The sequence below is a fragment of the Pongo abelii genome, chromosome 11, assembly GCF_028885655.2.
Source record: "Pongo abelii isolate AG06213 chromosome 11, NHGRI_mPonAbe1-v2.0_pri, whole genome shotgun sequence".
Lineage (NCBI taxonomy): Eukaryota > Metazoa > Chordata > Mammalia > Primates > Hominidae > Pongo > Pongo abelii.
The window spans coordinates 72,359,944-72,378,227 of record NC_071996.2 but is presented as its reverse complement, the minus strand read 5'-3'; the positions used below and the strand labels follow the sequence as shown (position 1 = coordinate 72,378,227).

General features: G+C 41.8%; 1 protein-coding gene and 1 pseudogene across 1 annotated transcript in view; one reads left to right on the top strand and one right to left on the bottom strand.

The window, feature by feature from the left end:
• Window positions 1–18,144, bottom strand: part of SSB (small RNA binding exonuclease protection factor La) — an 18,563-nt gene extending 419 nt beyond the window's left edge. Inside the window, exons 1-11 of the mRNA XM_002812577.6 lie at window positions 18,023–18,144; window positions 15,980–16,054; window positions 11,397–11,500; window positions 11,135–11,309; window positions 10,091–10,198; window positions 9,912–10,012; window positions 3,079–3,150; window positions 2,727–2,769; window positions 1,203–1,343; window positions 588–774; window positions 319–450 (exon numbers count right to left, since the gene is read on the bottom strand). Of these exons, the coding sequence (XP_002812623.4) occupies window positions 319–450; window positions 588–774; window positions 1,203–1,343; window positions 2,727–2,769; window positions 3,079–3,150; window positions 9,912–10,012; window positions 10,091–10,198; window positions 11,135–11,309; window positions 11,397–11,500; window positions 15,980–16,045 (1,129 nt within the window). The 5' untranslated portion in view covers window positions 16,046–16,054; window positions 18,023–18,144. The remainder of the gene's footprint in view (window positions 1–318; window positions 451–587; window positions 775–1,202; window positions 1,344–2,726; window positions 2,770–3,078; window positions 3,151–9,911; window positions 10,013–10,090; window positions 10,199–11,134; window positions 11,310–11,396; window positions 11,501–15,979; window positions 16,055–18,022) is intronic.
• Window positions 17,521–18,284, top strand: part of LOC100459597 (uncharacterized) — a 32,963-nt pseudogene continuing 32,199 nt past the window's right edge.

Below are 18,284 nucleotides of genomic sequence, written 5' to 3'. Positions count from 1 at the left end.
TAAATTCAACCTAAGTACTGCTCTAGTTTAATACTGAGCACAATTACTAATAATGATACTCTTGAAAAGGATCCAACAACTTCCTTGCACCAATGAGAAAAGGCTTTTCTCTAGTACAGACCTGACCTCTAGATTCATCTTCCAAATATCCTGTCCCTGACTTATACAACAGCATAACCGAGGTAAATCATAATAATCCAAGAAAGGCACTTATCCAGGAGTTGAAAAGCCAAATCCCTATTCTCTCTGGCAATTCATTTATTTATGGAAGTAGAAATTTTCTCATGAAACGACCAAAGGACTTAGAAAAAAACTTACCAGTTGCACCATTTTCATCATGTTCATCGTCACTAGCAAATTTCGTTTTCTTGCCCTGAAACTGTACTTTTCCTTTACCAGACCCAGGCTGGGCAGCTTTATTACCCTTTCCTTTTCCTTTAAATCTACGACCTGTAGAGACACAATTGAGCACTCTGTAAAGAATTTTTTTAAGTCTCTTGTCAATGTTTTTGAACACTGATTAAAGTTTTTGCTCAAGTAAATGGGTTCAACAACCAAACTGTTAAAGAAAAATCAGAATAAATAACCTTTTGACTTCCATTTGTTTAGGGATTCTTGTTGGTCTTCTATTATTTTTTTCAGTGCTTCTTTTTCCACCTCTCCTTCTAGTACTTCCCAAGTCACTTCTTTGTTCCTTAATTGTAGGTTACCATTATTTGCATCTTTGGCTTTACCCAATGCTTCCTTGGCTTTTTCTTTAAATAGAATTATCCCCTATACCAGAGACAGAAAACAAAAGCCATACCCTTGGTTTTTAGTCCCACAATTAATTTCTTTGTTCAAAGTAATTTTTTCTACCCTGCAAACCTTCCATGTCTTTACCAGTTTGAATGAATTTTACTGAACAGTAGAAAAGGAATGCTACAGAAGGAAAACTGCAATCATCAGTATGAACAGTTATCATAGTATAATTCAGAAACTATCAGACATCACATATAGTGACAATACCAACAAAGTAAATGATCAAGTACAAACTAATTTAGTATAATTCAGAAAATATCAGACATCACATCTAGTGACAATAACAAATGATCAAGTAGAAACTAATAAACACAATTTTTAAAATTACTTTCTACTAATTTTGTCTAAGTTTCTACAGATTTTCAAACTGATTGCTAAAAAGGATAGGGATGTTTCCAAACCTCTTTTGCTCCTCTGACGAAGTCTATCCATTTTATTTCACCATGATTTGAGAAAAGTATGTGTAAATCTTCTCTACAGGTCTGATCATCTAAATCACCCGAAAATTTCAGCAAGCATCCAATCTTTTCTTCTAGAGATTTCTATAAAAATATACAAAGTGATCAAAAAGTTTCTTAAAAGCAACAACAGACCAGAAATGACTCACACCACATTACAGCTATACAAGAAAAAGACTAGAAACCAAAATGCTATTTTAAAATAGTTTCTCCCGCCTGGGCAGCAAGACCGAAATTCCATCTCAAAAAAAATAATAATAATAAATAAATAAAGTAGCTTCATAGTGTTGGTGTTTTCCTTTGTCATCCTTTATTCCAAAATGGCTTTCAATATTATTTGATCTCTTATACAACTGGTATTTAATTAGTTATAAACTACATAAATCTGGCTATTAAACTATCTTGGAAAATAATTCTAGGCAGTATTTATCATACTTTAAAAATTTTTTAGGCCGGGCGCGGTGGCTCACACCTGTAATCCCAGCACTTTGGGAGGCCGAGGCAGGCGGATCACGAGGTCAAGAGATTGAGACCATCCTGGCTAACATGGTAAAACCCCGTCTCTACTAAAAAAAAATACAAAAAATTAGCCAGACGTGGTGACGGGCACCTGTAGTCCCAGCTACTTGGGAGGCTGAGGCAGAAGAATGGTGTGAATCTGGGAGGTGGAGCTTGCAGTGAGCCAAGATCGCGCCACTGCACTCCAGCCTGGGCAACAAAGTGAGACTCGGTCTCAAAAAAAAAAAAAAAAAATTTTATAGTCATTATTATTTTCCCCAAATAAAAATTTTTACCTGTAACTTTCTAAATGGAAATACACATCAGTATCTTATTAAGTCAAAAATAAAAGTCATGTTAGTATTAACCTATGACTAGAATCTTTAGAAGTTATAGGACATTTTCTCATAAAAATAAGTTCTAGGCATAAATGAACTTTTTCTGAATATTTCAAAATACATTTTCCTGTGTTTTATTATATTATTTATTTTTAAACAGGGTCTCAATCTGTCACCCAGGCTGGAGTGCAGTGGCATGATCTTGGTTCACTGCAACCTCTGCCTCCCAGGTTCAAGTGATTCTCCTGCCTCAGCCTCCCAAGTAGCTGGAATTACAGGCATGCACCACCACGCCTGGCTAATTTTTGTATTTTTAGTAAAGATGGGGTTTCACCATATTGGCCAGGCTGGTCTCGAACTCCTCGCCTCGACTGATCTGCCCGCCTCAGCCTTCCAAAGTGCTGGGATTACAGGCGTGGGCCACTGCACCTGGCCTTTTCCGTATTTTAGAACATATTTCCTATCCTTAGTTTTCTCTTTTCCCTCAATATAATACCTGATGTATTACTTAATGCAATAACAACTATAGATAGCTTTGCTTACATATTTTCTTGAAAAAGTCCTCAGACTTAAAAGCTATTCATTTAACTTTGAATTACAGATGTACTAGATAGCAGTAATATATACTTACCATTTCAGCATCTTCTTCTAACTTTTGTTTTGCTTCTTGCTCCCTACAAATAAAAATATCATAATTATAACATACTTCTATTTACTATATAAGAAAATTAAGTCATAATAAAGTTAACCAATCATGATCACTAAACTTACTTAACCAAAGCCAGAAGTCCTTAGGTTTTTTTGATCATCCAATGCTAGACTGCAATGCAATTTGGCCCCGAGATTGTCAAGGCAGCTTAAGATCTCAATGTTTCACTAGCAAAGAGAAAGGTCTACTGCCACTATTTCAGAGCTCACCAACTATATTTCTGTCAGAGCTTTAAGGAATTCAAATTATGTCACGATTAGTTCAACATACTTACTGTTTAGCTCTTAATTTAGCTTCCACTTTATTTTGTTTTCTTTCTTCATTTTTTTTGGCAAAGTAATCGTCCCTAAAGAACACACAGTACAGAGGCTAAGTTCACAAGAACAAAGTTAAGACTGCAGATTATTTTGAATAACTTAAGACATGGCACAGCAATGAATGTTGCACACACTTACTATCAACATAATCATCAACTAAAAATTCAAAATATGCCAAGGAAGTTACTCTCTCATGTTTTTTTAAATAACAGCTTTACTAAGGAAAAAATCAATGTGCCACAAAATTCACTCTTTTAAAGTATACCTTGAATGTTTTTTAGTATATTCAGTTGTACAACCATCACTACTAATTTCAGAACATTTTCATGACCCCAAAAAGAAACCCCCTATCCATTAGCAATTTCAAGTTGATTTTCATTTATCATTCATGTATAGGGAAAAAACTGTATCAGAAGTCATGCAAATAATATTGCAGTTTTCTATAGTGTTAATTCCACAAAAGGAGAAAATTATAAAATCCCCAAGATCCAAGAATAACATATGAGGCTGACTCTCTTTTTCAGACTCAGCCCACCTGCACCCAGGTGAAATAAACAGCCATGTTGCTCACACAAAGCCTGTTTGGTGGTCTCTTCACACGGACGGGCATGAAATGTGGCGCATGAAATTTGGTGCCATGACTCGGATTGGGGGACCTCCCGTGGGAGATCAATCCCCCATCCTCCTGCTCTTTGCTCCGTGAGAAAGATCCACCTATGACCTCAGGTCCTCAGACTGACCAGCCCAAGAAACATCTCCCGGTAAGCAGAGATGTTTCAAATTCAAATCCGGTAAGCGGCCTCTTTTTACTCTCTTCTCCAACTTCCCTCACTGTCCCTCAACCTCTTTCTCCTTTCAATCTTGGCGCCACACTTCAATCTCTCCCTTCTCTTAATTTCAATTCCTTTCATTTTCTGGTAGAGACAAAGGAGACACGTTTTACCCGTGGACCCAAAACTCCGGCGCCGGTCACGGACTGGGAAGGCAGCCTTCCCTTGGTGTTTAATCATTGCAGGGACGCCTCTCTGATTATTCACCCACGTTTCAAAGGTGTCAGACCACGCAAGGATGCCTGCCTTGGTCCTTCACCCTTAGCGGCAAGTGCCGCTTTTCTGGGGGAGGTGCAAGTACCCCAACCCCTTCTCTCCGTGTCTCTACCCTTTCTCTGATTTTCTGGGGCAGGGGCAAGAACCCCTCAATCCCTTCTCCTTCACCCTTAGCGGCAAGTCCCGCTTTTCTGGGGGAGGGGCAAGTACTCCAACCCCTTCTCTCTGTGTCTCTACCCCTTAACTGCTCTTCTGGGGCAGGGGCAAGAACCCCTCAACCCCTTCTCCTTCACCGTTAGTGGCAAGTCCCACTTTTCTAGGGGGCAAGAACCCCCAATCCCTTATTTCCATGCCCCAACCCTTTCTCTGCTTTTCTGAAGGGCAAGAAACCCCCACTCCTTCTCCGTGTCTCTACTGTTTTCTCTGGGCTTGCCTCCTTCACTATGGGCAAGCTTCCACCTTCCATTCCTCTTTCTTCTCCCTTAGCCTGTATTCTTAAGAACTTATAAACCTCTTCAACTCTCACCTGACCTAAAATCTAAGCATCTTATTTTCTTCTGCAATGCCACTTGACCCCAATACAAACTCAACAGTAGTTCCAAATAGCTGGAAAATGGCACTTTCAATTTTTCCATCCTACAAGATCTAAATAATTCTTGTCGTAAAATGGGCAAATGGTCTGAGGTGCCTGACGTCCAGGCATTCTTTTACACATCAGTCCCTCCCTAGTCTCTGTGTCCACTGCAACTCATCCCAAATCTTCCTTCTTTCCCTCCCGCCTGTCCCCTCAGTCCCAACCCCAAGCGTCACTGAGTCTTTCTAATCTTCCTTTTCTACAGACCCATCTGACCTCTCCCCTCCTCGCCAGGCTGAGCTAGGTCCCAATTCTTCCTCAGCCTCCTCTCCTCCACCCTATGATCTTTTTATCGCCTCCCCTCCTCACACCTGGTCTGGCTTACAGTTTCCTTCCGTCACTAGCCCTCCCCCACCTGCCCAGCAATTTACTCTTAAAAAGGTGGCTGGAGCCAAAGGCATAGTCAAGGTTAATGTTCCTTTTTCTTTATCCCAAATCAGAAGCGTTTAGGCTCTTTTTCATCAAATATAAAAATCCAGCCCAGTTCATGGCTCGTTCGGCAGCAACCCTGAGACGCTTTACAGCCCTAGACCCTAAAAGGTCAAAAGGCCATCTTATTCTCAATATACATTTTATTACCCAATCTGCTCCTGACATTAAATAAAACTCCAAAAATTGGAATCTGGCCCTCAAACCCCACAACAGGACTTAATTAACCTCATCTTCAAGGTGTACAATAATAAAAAAAAGTTGCAATTCCTTGCCTCCACTGTGAGATAAACCCCAGCCACATCTCCAGCACACAAGAACTTCCAAATGCCTGAACCGCAGAGGCTAGGCATTCCTCCAGAACCTCCTCCCCCAGGAGCTTGCTACAAGTGCCAGAAATCTGACCACCAGGCCAAGGAATGCCTGCAGCCCAGGATTCCTCCTAAGCTGTGTCCCATCTGTGCAGGACCCCACTGGAAATCGGACTGTTCAACTCACCTGGCAGCCACTCCCAGAGCCCCTGAAACTCTGACCCAAGGCTCTCTGACTCACTCCTTCTTGGTTTAGCAGCTGAAGACTGACACTGCCCAATTGCCTCGGAAGCCCCATAGACCATCGCGGATGCTGAGCTTTAGGTAACTCTCACAGTGGAGGGTAAGTCCGTCCCCTTCTTAATCAATACGGAGGCTACCCACTCCACATTACCTTCTTTTCAAGGGCCTGTTTCCCTTGCCTCCATAACTGTTGTAGGTATTGACAGCCAGGCTTCTAAACCTCTTAAAACTCCCCAACTCTGGTGCCAACTTAGACAATACTCTTTTATGCACTCTTTTTTAGTTATCCCCACCTGCCCAGTTCCCTTATTAGGCTGAGATATTTTAACCAAATTATCTGCTTCCCTGACTATTCCTGGACTACAGCTACATCTCATTGCTGCCCTTCTTCCCAATCCAAAGCCTCCTTTGCGTCCGCCTCTTTTATTCCCCCACCATAACCCATAAGTATAAGATACCTCTACTCCCTCCTCGGTGACTGATCATGCACGCCTTACCATCTCATTAAAACCTAATCACCCTTACCCCACTCAATGCCAACATCCCATCCCACAGCATGCTTTGAAAGGATTAAAGCCTGTTATCACTTGCCTGCTACAGCATGGCCTTTTAAAGCCTATAAACTCTCCTTACAATTCCATTCTAACTCCTAAAACCAGACAAGGCTTACAATTTAGTTCAGGATCTATGCCTTATCAACCAAATTGTTTTGCCTATCCACCCCATGGTGCCAAACCCATATACTCTCCTACCCTCAGTACCTCCCTCCACAATCCATTATTCTGTTCTGGATCTCAAACATGCTTTCTTTACTATTCCTTTGCACCTGTCATCCCAGCCTCTCTTTGCTTTCACTTGGACTGACCCTGACACCTATCAGGCTCAGCAAATTACCTGGGCTGCACTGCCACAAGGCTTCACAGACAGACCCCATTACTTCAGTCAAGCCCAAATTTCATCCTCATCTGTTACCTATCTCGGCATAATTCTCGTAAAAACACGTGCTCTCCCTGCTGATTGTGTCCGATTAATCTCCCAAACCTCAATCCCTTACAAAACAACAACTCCTTTCCTTCCTAGGCATGGTTAGTGCGGTCAGAATTCTTACACAAGAGCCAGGACCGCACCCTGTAGCCTTTCTGTCCAAACAAGTTGACCTTACTGTTTTAGCCTAGCCCTCATGTCTCCATGCAACGGCTGCCACTGCTTTAATACTTTAAGAGGCCCTCAAAATCACAAACTATGCTCAACTCACTCTCTGCATTTCTCATAACTTCCAAAATCTGTTTTCTTCCTCATACTTGATGCATATACTTTCTGCTCCCCCGCTCCTTCAGCTGTACTCACTCTTTGTTAAGTCCCACAATTACCACTGTTTCTGGCCCGGACTTCAATCCAGCCTCCCACATTATTCCAGATACCACACCTGACCCTCATGACTGCATCTCTCTGATCCACCTGATGTTCATCCCATTTCCCCACATTTCCTTCTTCCCTGTTTCTCACCCTGATTACGCTTGATTTATTGATGGCAGTTCCACCAGGCCTAATCACCACACACCAGCAAAGGCAGGCTATGCTATAGTACAAGCCACCAGCCTGCCTCTTAGAACCTTTCATTTCCTTTCCATTGTAGAAATCTATCATCAAGGAAATAACTTCTCAGTGTTCCATCTGCTATTCTATCTGCTATTCTACTACTCCTCAAGGATTATTCAGGCCCCCTCCCTTCCCTACACATCAAGCTTGAAGATTTGCCCCCACCCAGGACTGGCAAATTAGCTTTACTCAACATGCCCTGAGTCAGATAACTAAAATACCTCTTAGTCTAAGTAGACACTTTCACTAGATAAGTAGAGGCCTTTCCTACAGGGTCTGAGAAGGCCACCACAGTCATTTCTTCCCTTCTGTCGGACATAATTCCTCAGTTTAGCCTTCCCACCTCTATACAGTCTCATAACAGACCAGCCTTTATTAGTCAAATCAGCCAAGCATTTTTTCCGGCTCTTAGTATTCAGTGACAGACTAATGGTCTATTAAAAACACACCTCACCAAGCTCAGCCACCACCTTAAAAAGGACTGGACAATACTTTTACCACTTTCCCTTTTCAGAAGTCAGACCTGTCTTCAGAATGCTACAAGGTACAGCCCATTTAAGCTCCTGTATAGACGCTCCTTTTTATTAGGCCCCAGTCTCATTCCAGACACCAGACCAACTTAGACTGTGCCCCCAAATAACTTGTCATCCCTACTATCTTCTGTCTAGTCATACTCCTATTCACCGTTCTCAACTACTCATACAGGCCCTGCTCTTGTTTACACTGCCGGTTTACACTGTTTCTCCAAGCCATCACAGCTGATACCTCCTCGTGCTATCCCCAAACTGCCACTCTTAACTCTTGAAGTAAATAAATAATCTTTGCTGGTAGGACTATGCTGAACCTCCTTAGGCACTCTCTAATTAGATGTCCTAGGTCCTCCCAATTCTTAGTCCTTTTATACCTGTTTTTCTCCTTCTCTTATTCCATTTTTTCAATTCATACAAAACCATATCCAGGCCATCACCAATCATTCTATATGACAAATGTTTCTTCTAACAACCCCACAGTATCAGCCCTTATACCACAAGATCTCCCTTCAGCTTAATCTCTCCCACTCTAGGTTCCCACACTGCCCCTAATCCCGCTTGAAGCAGCCCTGAGAAACATCGCCCATTCTGTCTCCATACCACCCCCCAAAAATTTTCACGGCCCCAACACTTCAACACTATTTTATTTTATTTTTCTTATTAATATAAGAAGGCAGGAATGTCAGGCCTCTGAGCCCAAGCCGAGCCATCGCATCCCCTGTGACTTGCATGTATACGCCCAGATGGCCTGAAGTAACTGAAGAATCACAAAAGAAGTGAAAAGGACCTGGCCCGCCTTAACTGATGACATCCCACCATTGTGATTTGTTCCTGCTCCACCTTAACTGGCTCAGAAGCTCCCCCACCGAGCACTTTGTGGCCCCCCCCCACCCCTGCCCACCAGAGAACAACCCCCTTTGACTGTAATTTTCCATTACCTTCCCAAATCCTATAAAACAGCCCCACCCCTATCTCCCTTCACTGACTCTCTTTTCGGACTCAGCTCGCCTGCACCCAGGTGAAATAAACAGCCATGTTGCTCACACACACACACAAAAAAGAATAACATGTGAAAATCATGTTAAATAATTTTTGAGGATTTAACACTGATACTATGACCCATCACAGTGCATCTCTAAGTCAATCAAGTTTAGTATATACCATTTAGAAGACTAATGCACAGTCTTCTAAAGTAGGGAACTATGGCCCTACACCTAATTTTATCATGAAAATGCTCTGGTTCATCCCCATTTGTAGACACTTAGACACACATACACAAAGAATGTGACCCAAATCTCAAATCCTTTGTACTGTAAAACAACAAAAAAAAGACATATATAGGCTATGAAAAATAAGATGAAAACTGCATTGATATATTTTCCAAACACACAAAAGCCCAAATTTTAATACCCAGCCTGATTAAAAGTTTTAGATGCAAAATCAGTATTAAAACATAAACTCCTTTAGTAATGCCTAACAATGGCTGGGCGCAGTGGCTCATGCCTGTAGTCCCAACACTTTGGGAGGCCAAGGCAGGCAGATGATCTGAGGTCAGGAGTTCGAGACCAGCCTGGCCAACATGGTGAAACTCCATCTCTACTAAAAATACAAAAATTAGGTGGACAAGGTGGCACGCGCCTGTAGTCCCAGCTACTCAGGAGGCTGAGGCAGGAGAATCGCTTGAACCCAGGAGGCAGAGGTTGCAGTGAGCCAAGATCACACCACTGCACTCCAGCCTGGGCGACAAGAGTGAAACTTGTCTCAAAAAAAAAAGAAAAAGAAAAAAAAATTGTTAACAGTGAAAAGGTACTAATGAACACTTTTCTTATAGTCTCAAAAGACTACAGTTCTCACTGAACAAATATCAAGCATTTCTCAAAGGTCATCTAAAGATACTAAAAATATTGGCCTTTCAGGGGATACTACTTCCATGCTCCTTACCCTAGTGTGTGTCCACATAACTAAAAGGCCAGGAGAAACATCAGCAAAAAGACTTACTTGAAAAGTATTAGCAAGTCTGTTTCTTTGTACTTCTGGCCAGGGGTCTCTACAAACTTCTTAGCAGATTCAATGCTATCAAACACAACGAAAATTGATCCCTGTAAAAAGGAAGGAAAATATTTTTTTAAGTTATGTCCCGTATATTTTAAAACTAGAAAAAGTCTGTATTATCATACCTTAAATGCTTTATGCAATGTTCTTCTCATCTGAATATTTAGTACTTGACCTTTATCTTCTAACCATTCTTTTATGTCATCAAGAGTTGCATCAGTTGGGAAGCCTTTCTGTGAAGAGTGGGAAGAAATGTACAAATAACAAATAATGACTTCTCAGATAAACAACTGGAGAGAATTTGATTCATTTTTTCTTGAAATGAACCCAGGATATACCTATCTATCTCTATTTCTCTTTGTTAATCACTTAACAGCCTTGTTTAGGAGCCACTATTCTCCAGTACAATAAAAGTGATTCATCTGGTATTTGCTTCAAAATAATTCAGTTGAAGCAGAAATAAAACAAGATGATTTGCATGTTCTGTTATTAACTACTAAAGCTGGTGATGGTACATTATTGAATCTATTTATATATGTATCTGAAATTTTCCATAATAAAAAACTATTTAAAAATACACTAAAGAAAACTGCAATCAAGTTTAGCTGCTGATAAATAAGAACAGCTAATATGCAATAGGTGGTTAGAATATGTCAAAGATTTCATCCAATGGTGTATTTTTTTTTTTCATTTAATTCTCACAACAGTTCTACAAGATAGAAAATATCCACGTTTATGAAGATAAAACTTAGGACTAGGCATGGTGGCTCACACCTGTAATCCCAGCACTTTGGGAGGTCAAGGTGATTGGATCACTTGAGCCCAGGAGATTGACACCAGCCTGGGCAACATAGGGAGACCCCTGTCTCTACAAAATTTTTTAGCCAGGCATGGTAGCATGCACCTGTAGTCCCAGCTACTCAGGAGGCTGAGGTGGGAGGATCACTTGAGCCTAGGAGGTCAAGACTGCAGTGGGCCATGATCACACCACTGCACGCCAACGTGAGCAACAGGATGAGACTGTCTCAAAACAAAAAGAAACTTAGGTTAAGAATATTACGAAAGGACATACAGTAATTAGTGAGGCTGTGATTCCTGAGCCCTTATTCTTCCGTACTTTACTTTCTAAATAAATGTAAGATATTTAAATGCATTACAGGCCCACTTACAATATAAACAGATCTGTTTTTTACATCATTTTTATACTCATCAGTCACTTCAGGTAGGGGTTTGCTTGGAGACCTTCTGATTTTAGTTTTATCTTCACTGATTTCCATGAGTTCTGCCTTGGATTTGCTCAATGCTTCCACGATTACATTAAAGTCTGTTGTTAGACGGTTCAACCTGAAGAGTATATATAAAAACGTAAGACTCAGCAGTAGCACTCACTGTAAACAGAAAACCTAAAGATTATTTTTAAAAGCTTGTTACCTGTTGAATTTTATCATTATCTCCAAAGGTACCCAGCCTTCATCCAGTTTTATCTGTTCCTTTAGAAACTTGTCCCGTGGCAAATTGAAGTCGCCAAAATAATACTGTGAGATAATTACAATGTATTTCAGAACACTGTATAATATGGACTCCAATCCTGACATTACTCTACAGTACCAAGTTCTGTTATTTAAAAATACATAAGTTACAAAAGGCAAAACATTTTCCCCAAATATACAATAATGTTTACAATACAAATTAGCAAAAAGATAAAACTAAAATGTCAATTACTAAAATAGTGTAACAGATGTGTCAATAGACTAGAAAACCTTAAAGAAAAATATATTTAGAGATTATATGAAAAGCCTCTTGCAAATCAGTGTGGAAAGAATAGATGGTTAAATAAAAAGAACTGGAATAAATTGATTAATCACTCAATTTTTATTTTATTTTTTTTTTGAGACAGAGTCTCACTCTGTCGCTCAGGCTGGAGTGCTGTGGCATGAACTCAGCTTACCGCAACCTCCGCTTCCCAGGTTCAAGTGATTCTCCTGCCTCAGCCTCCTGAGTAGCTGGGATTACAGGCATGTACCACCATGCCCAGCGAATTTTTGTTATTTTCAGTAGAGACAGGGTTTTACCATGTTGGCCTTGAACTCCTGATCTCAAGCGATCTGCCCACCTCGGCCTCCCCAAGTGCTGGGATTGCAGGCATGAGCCACCACACCTGGCCTTCTAAGTTTTTAAAATTAAAAAATAAGAGACAGGGGCCAGGCACGGTGGCGCACGCCGGCAATCCCTGCACTTTGGGAGGTCAAGAGATCGAGACCAGCCTGGCCAACATGGTGAAACCCCGTCTCTACTACAAATACAAAAATTAGCTGCACATAGTGGCACACGCCTGTAGTCCCAGCTACTCAAGGGGCTGGGGCAGGAGAATCATTTGAAACCGGGAGGCGGAGGCTACAGTGAGTCAAGATCGTGCCACTGCACTCCAGCCTGACAAAAGAGTGAGACACCATCTCAAAAAAAAAAAAAAAAAAGGGTGGGGGGGCCAGGAGTGGTGGTTCATGCCTAATCCCAGCACTTTAGGAGGCTGAGGTGGGTGCATCGCTTGAGTCTAGGAGTTCAAGACCAGCCTGGGCAACATGGCAAGACCCCAGCTCTCCAAAAAAAAAAAAAAAAAAAAAGGGCCAGGCATGGGTGGTACGTGCCTCTAGTCCCAGCTCAGGAAGCTGAAGTGGGAGGATTGCTTAAGCCTGGCAGGTTGAAGCTGCAGTGAGGCATAATTGTGCCACTGTACTCCAGCCTGGGCAACAAAGTAAGACGCTGCCTCAAAAAAAAAAAAAAAAAGAGAAAAAGTTAAAGTAAATGTTTATCAAATTTAAGCATAGAGGAATTCTCAATATACAAGCCAAGGAAAAACCCAAGTATGACTATTTGGAATGCCAGAAGTAACATAAAAAGTAAAAGACAAACAAATTTGTCAAGAATTCTTACAAACAAAGAAGAAGGGTAAAAAGAGAATACCCTAATAGAAAACAGTTAAAGGATATTTTATTGGCCTCGCACGGTGGCCCAAGCCCACAATCCCAGCACTTTGGGAGGCTGAGGCAGGTCAATTTCTTGAGGCCAGAAGTTCGACAACAGACTGGCCAAAGTGGTGAAACCCTGACTCTACTAAAAATACAAAAATTAGCCACACATGGTGGTGCACGCCTGTAATCCCAACTACTCGGGTGGCTGAGGCACAAGACTAGCTTGAACCCGGGAGGTAGAGGTTGCAGTGAGCTGAGATCACTGCCACTGCACTCCAGCCTGAGCGGAGAGCAATACTGTCTGTCTAAAAAAAAAAAAGACACTATTTTTCAGAGATCGGGTCTTGCTTTGTTGCCCAGACTGGAGTGCAGTGGTGCAACCACAGCTCACTGCAGCCTGAAACTCCCGGGCTCAATTGATCTTCCTCCTCAGCCTTCCAAGTAACTGGGACGACAGGCACATGCCACCATGCCCAGCTAATGATTTTTTTAAAAATTATAAAAAATAGGCCAAGCGCAGTAGCTCATGCCTGTAATCCCAGCACTTTGGGTGGCCGAAGCGGGTGGATCACCCGAGGTCAGGAGTTCGAAACCAGCCTTACCAACATGGTGAAACTCCATCTCCACTAAAACTACAAAAATTAGCCGGGCATGGTGGTGTCCACCTATAATCCTAGCTACTTGGGAAGCTGAGGAACCTGGAAGGTGGAGGTTGTGTTGAGCCAAGATCACGCCACTGCACTCTGCACTCCAGCCTGGGAGACAAGAGTGAGACTCCATCACAAAAAATAAATAAATAAATAAGGTACTGTAACCTAAAAGAAAATCCAACCTCACTTCATTATTAATCAAAGAAATACAATTTACAGCAACGAGACAGCATTTTTCACCTAACAAACTGGCTAAGATCAGAAAAAAAACCAAGACTACCTAGTATTGACTTGAACACAGAGAACTAGCCATTCAGGTAGATGTAAACTGACAATTATCAGTGTTTTTTTAAATGTGCATAATCCTTGAACCAGTATGGCTCCTTCTAAGAATTTTACTTTGAAGAAATCAATAAACATGTTTACTAAGATTTATATATAAGAATATTTGTCAAAGAATGATTACAGCTAAAAAAAATTAGAAAGATCCTTCATATTAAAGAGGAGAATGAAAAAATTATTGATTACAAAACTTTTCTCCATGAAAATGCATCCTATGTTTAGCAGGGGAAAGGGAAGGAAATAAAATTGTTAGAAATGTACCACTCTGGTGGGGGATGTTTTAAAAGGTGAAGGCACTATGCTTGTGTGGAGGCAGGGGATATATAGAAAATCTCTGTACCTTCCACTCAATTTTGCTGTAAACCTAGAACTGCTGTAAAATATAAGGTCCACTAAAAAAATTAGTAGGAGCATGAAGCAAAGTGTCAAAAGCTTTTAACCTTGATAACCTCAGAAGAGTAGGATTTGAGAGTTAGCAGGTGGTGGGAGAGATACAACCTTTTCTATATACATCTTAGTATTGTTCTAAGTATTAAACACAGAATGAATAATTTCTAATTTTTCTCCCTACAGTCATAAAGAAATTAATACCAAAAAAAGGAACATAAGACATTTTAAATGCAGAGAGGTGCAGCTTAAAAAAAAAAAAAAACAGTTCTGAGAATTGCAGAAAAACCCCACACCAAACAATATAATCTGAGGGGTTCTTGGCAAGAACCTAAGTTTAGAGATAATTTCCCATGCAACCATTATTGATATTGTAAAGATTTTAAGGTATTTTTCTTTTTGAGTTTAAATGAACAAAGAACGATTTGCAAATCAGGCAGCCTCCCCAGCCAGAGTATGCTCACAAAGACTCTCAAGTTTCTTCCCCTCGCCCCGCAAAATAGTGTCTCGCTCTGTCATCCAGGCTGGAGTGCAGTGGTATGATCACAGCCACTGCAGCCTCTACCTTCTGGGCTCCATCAATCCTCCCACCTCCGCTTCCCAAGTAGCTAGGACTACAGGTAAACCGCTAACACACTCAGCTAATTTTTAAAATTTTTTTGTAGAGATGGGGCCTCATCATGTTGCCCAGGCTGGTCTCTAACTCCTGGACTCAAGCCATCCTCCTGCATCAGTACTGCAAAGGTACTGCGGATCACTTGAGGTATTACATTAACATAAACATAATACCTAAATTTGAAAAAATGCTAAGAGGGTTTTGAAAACAGATACTATATTAAAGTTACTGGCCGGGCACAGTGGCTCACACCTGTAATCCCAGCACTTTGGGAGGCTGAGGTGGGCAGATCACCTGAGGTCTGGAGTTCGAGACCAGCCTGGCCAACATGGTGAAACCCCGTCTCTACTAAAAATACAAAAATTAGCCGGGTGTGGTGGCGTGCTCCTGTAGTCCCAGTTATTTGGGAGGCTGAGGCAGAAGAATCATTTGAACCCAGGAGGCAGAGGCTGCAGTGAGCCGATACTGTTGTAGTGAGCCAGGATAGTGCCACTGCACTCCAGCCTGGCCAACAGAGTGAGACTCCATCTCAAAAAAAAAAAAGATACTATATTAAAGTTACGATAGCTGAGAACTGACTGGGCAGAAAAAAACTACTAAGACCATCAAAAATACAGTGTTATTTAACAGGGAAGGTACTTTACCAAGGACTTTTATGTTACTTATGTGTCAGGAATTCTTCTAAGTACTTAACATTATATTCACTAATCCTCCAAACTACCTTATGAGGAGGGAACTACTATTATTCTCATTTTATATGAGACTATGAAGCTAAAATTTTATGAGACTATGAAACTAAAATTTTAAAAAGATTAAGTAACTCTAGTTTATAGTGTTACTTTTTGAAATGTTTGTACATCTTAAGTTTCACAACCTGGCTCCACCAATATAAAACTGTATGCTATTATATGTTCATCTAAGAATCAAAGGCAAGCCAAATGTTGAATATGTCCATATACTGAAATTAAATGTTCTTTCTTTATTTGTGTTGAGGTCCTACATTTTCTTTCAAGGAACTTGTTTTTGCAGTTTATAGCACAGGAATCATACCTCAATTTGATGACAGATTTTGGCCTCCAGGGCAGCCATCTTTTCATTATCACCATTTTCAGCCATTGCAGCTATCTGTAAAATTTCCCAAATTAGCATAAAGTTATTTTTTATATAAAACTCAAGACTAGAAAGAGAATGTTTACCAAGTATTAATATCCCATTGTTTTCTTAAAAAATCAAGAATTTCTATTTTCACGGGTTCAGTTTCTTTACTCAGTTCTCAAATATCTCAACAAAGCAACACTTTGGAATAAGTAATGAAAAAATCTAAAACCTATAAAAAAACTTGTCTTTCAGTAAATCATTACCCAATTTGCTATAGCAAGAAACTGTTCATCTTCACTTAGCTGGTCAAGCAAGCTTTAGGGAAAAAAACTCCAATCACTTACCAACCATTTCCAGTTTTAAACATATAACTATCTACCAGTATATCACCATGGCTCTCTGTGCATTTGTTTGGTATGGGTTCATTTCTTTTTTTTTTTTTTTTTTTTTTTTTGAGACGGAGTCTCGCTCTTGTTGCCCAGGCTGGAGTGCAATGGTGCGATCTCGGGTCACTGCAACCGCCGCCTCCCAGGTTCAAGCGATTCCGCCTTCGCCTCCTGAGTAGCTAGTATTACAGGCGCCCGCCACCACGGCTGACTAATATTTGTATTTTTAGTAGAGACGGGGTTTCACCATGTTGGTCAGGCTGGTCTTGAACTCCTGACCTCAGGCGATCCACCCGCCTTGGCCTCCCAAAGTGCTGGGATTACAGGCGTGAGCCACCGCGCCCGGCCTCATTTCTGTTAAAATGTAGTCACAACTGACTTACCCAAACCTTGTTACCAAGTTAGGCATCATAACTTTAAGGTGAAAAACGTTACAGTTCCTTAGATACTCTATGCTAAGGAACATACGAAAACAAAAATGGGAGAATGTGGTCACACTAACACAACATTAAAGTGGGGAGTATGCCTACTAATTTACTAATACATTGGATAGCCAGTTTCCTGTTTCGTATTCCTGACATTAGCACTGCAGGGAAAAAAGGAAGCTGTGCTATTGGTTCGCTAGAAATTACAAACCAAGTCTTCTAATTACAAAGTACTTGCCTCCAGGACTCTACTAAGCCACCCAGTCATCCCAATTGTACAAAAGTTATGTGAACAAATCATCAAGAATATTGCCATTAGTTGACTCTAGTTATGAACTGATGTAGGTACACTTCTTGGAAGCATCGCCTGACACACTGCAATTGCATTCGATACCCTGGATACACATAGGAAGCACTTGCAACGGGGTACTGTGTGATCCACATCCCCCTAGAGAAATTACTCAATTTTATGTATTGTCTTGTCTATCACAATCTACACTCTTAAGTTACTACCGTGATCTAGGGCCCCCTACAAAGCAAACGATGAAATAAAAGAACTATTTAGACCCTGCAAAACCTATTTGGCCTAATTTTGGAACTGCGTTTCATCAGATACTTTTCCAGAATGTACGACTGTAAATGAAATATTACCCACGTTTCACACTGAAACCTCATGTGAGCGATGAAGGCCCTAATAGACCAAAAGAGTGACGCTGGGGTACATCTGCGGCCCAAAGTTCTTTGGCCTCCAGTCAGTCCCATAGGCTCCACAGAACCCTCCGGCGTTTACCCCGTGGCCACCTCCCCAGAAACTTACAGAGATGGCCACAAGCCTTCGGTGAAATTAGAACGCGGTGGAGGTAACAAAAAAAAAAACGAAAAGACGCAATGGGGATGGGGGCAGCCATAGTCCCGTCTCTAAGCAACCGCGGAACTGCCTAGGCACCAGCCACGTGCGGGGAACCCCAGGATCCCGCATTCCTAGCAGCGGCAGCCTCGCCGCCGCCCGCGCCCCCTCGGCTCCGCCGCCTCCGGCTGCGGCCCACGCGGCGCTCGGCCTGAACGTGAGGAAGGCGAGGGGCGGACGGACGCCGCGAGAAGCAATAAGGAACGGAAACGCGCGGTCGCGCACCAACAAAGCGGGCCCTTTTGTAGCTTCTCATTAGCCACCGAGAGTTACCCACCTTTAAGGTTCCGGCCCACAGAAGCGGCGCCACAGGCTCACAAACAGCAACAGCAACGACTCCACTTCCCAGCGCGGCCGGCCGGCCTAAAGCGCTCCAAGAAGATGGGGACCGTCCCGGCAGCCCTTGCGGCCTGGGTGGGCGGGGCCACGGACGAGGTGGAGCGGTCCCTGCGCTCTGAGCATGCGCGGCTGCGGGGCCTGCTAGGGACCCTGGAGTCCCGCCCTCAATCCCAAACAGATTGGGTTAAAAAGTACCGCAG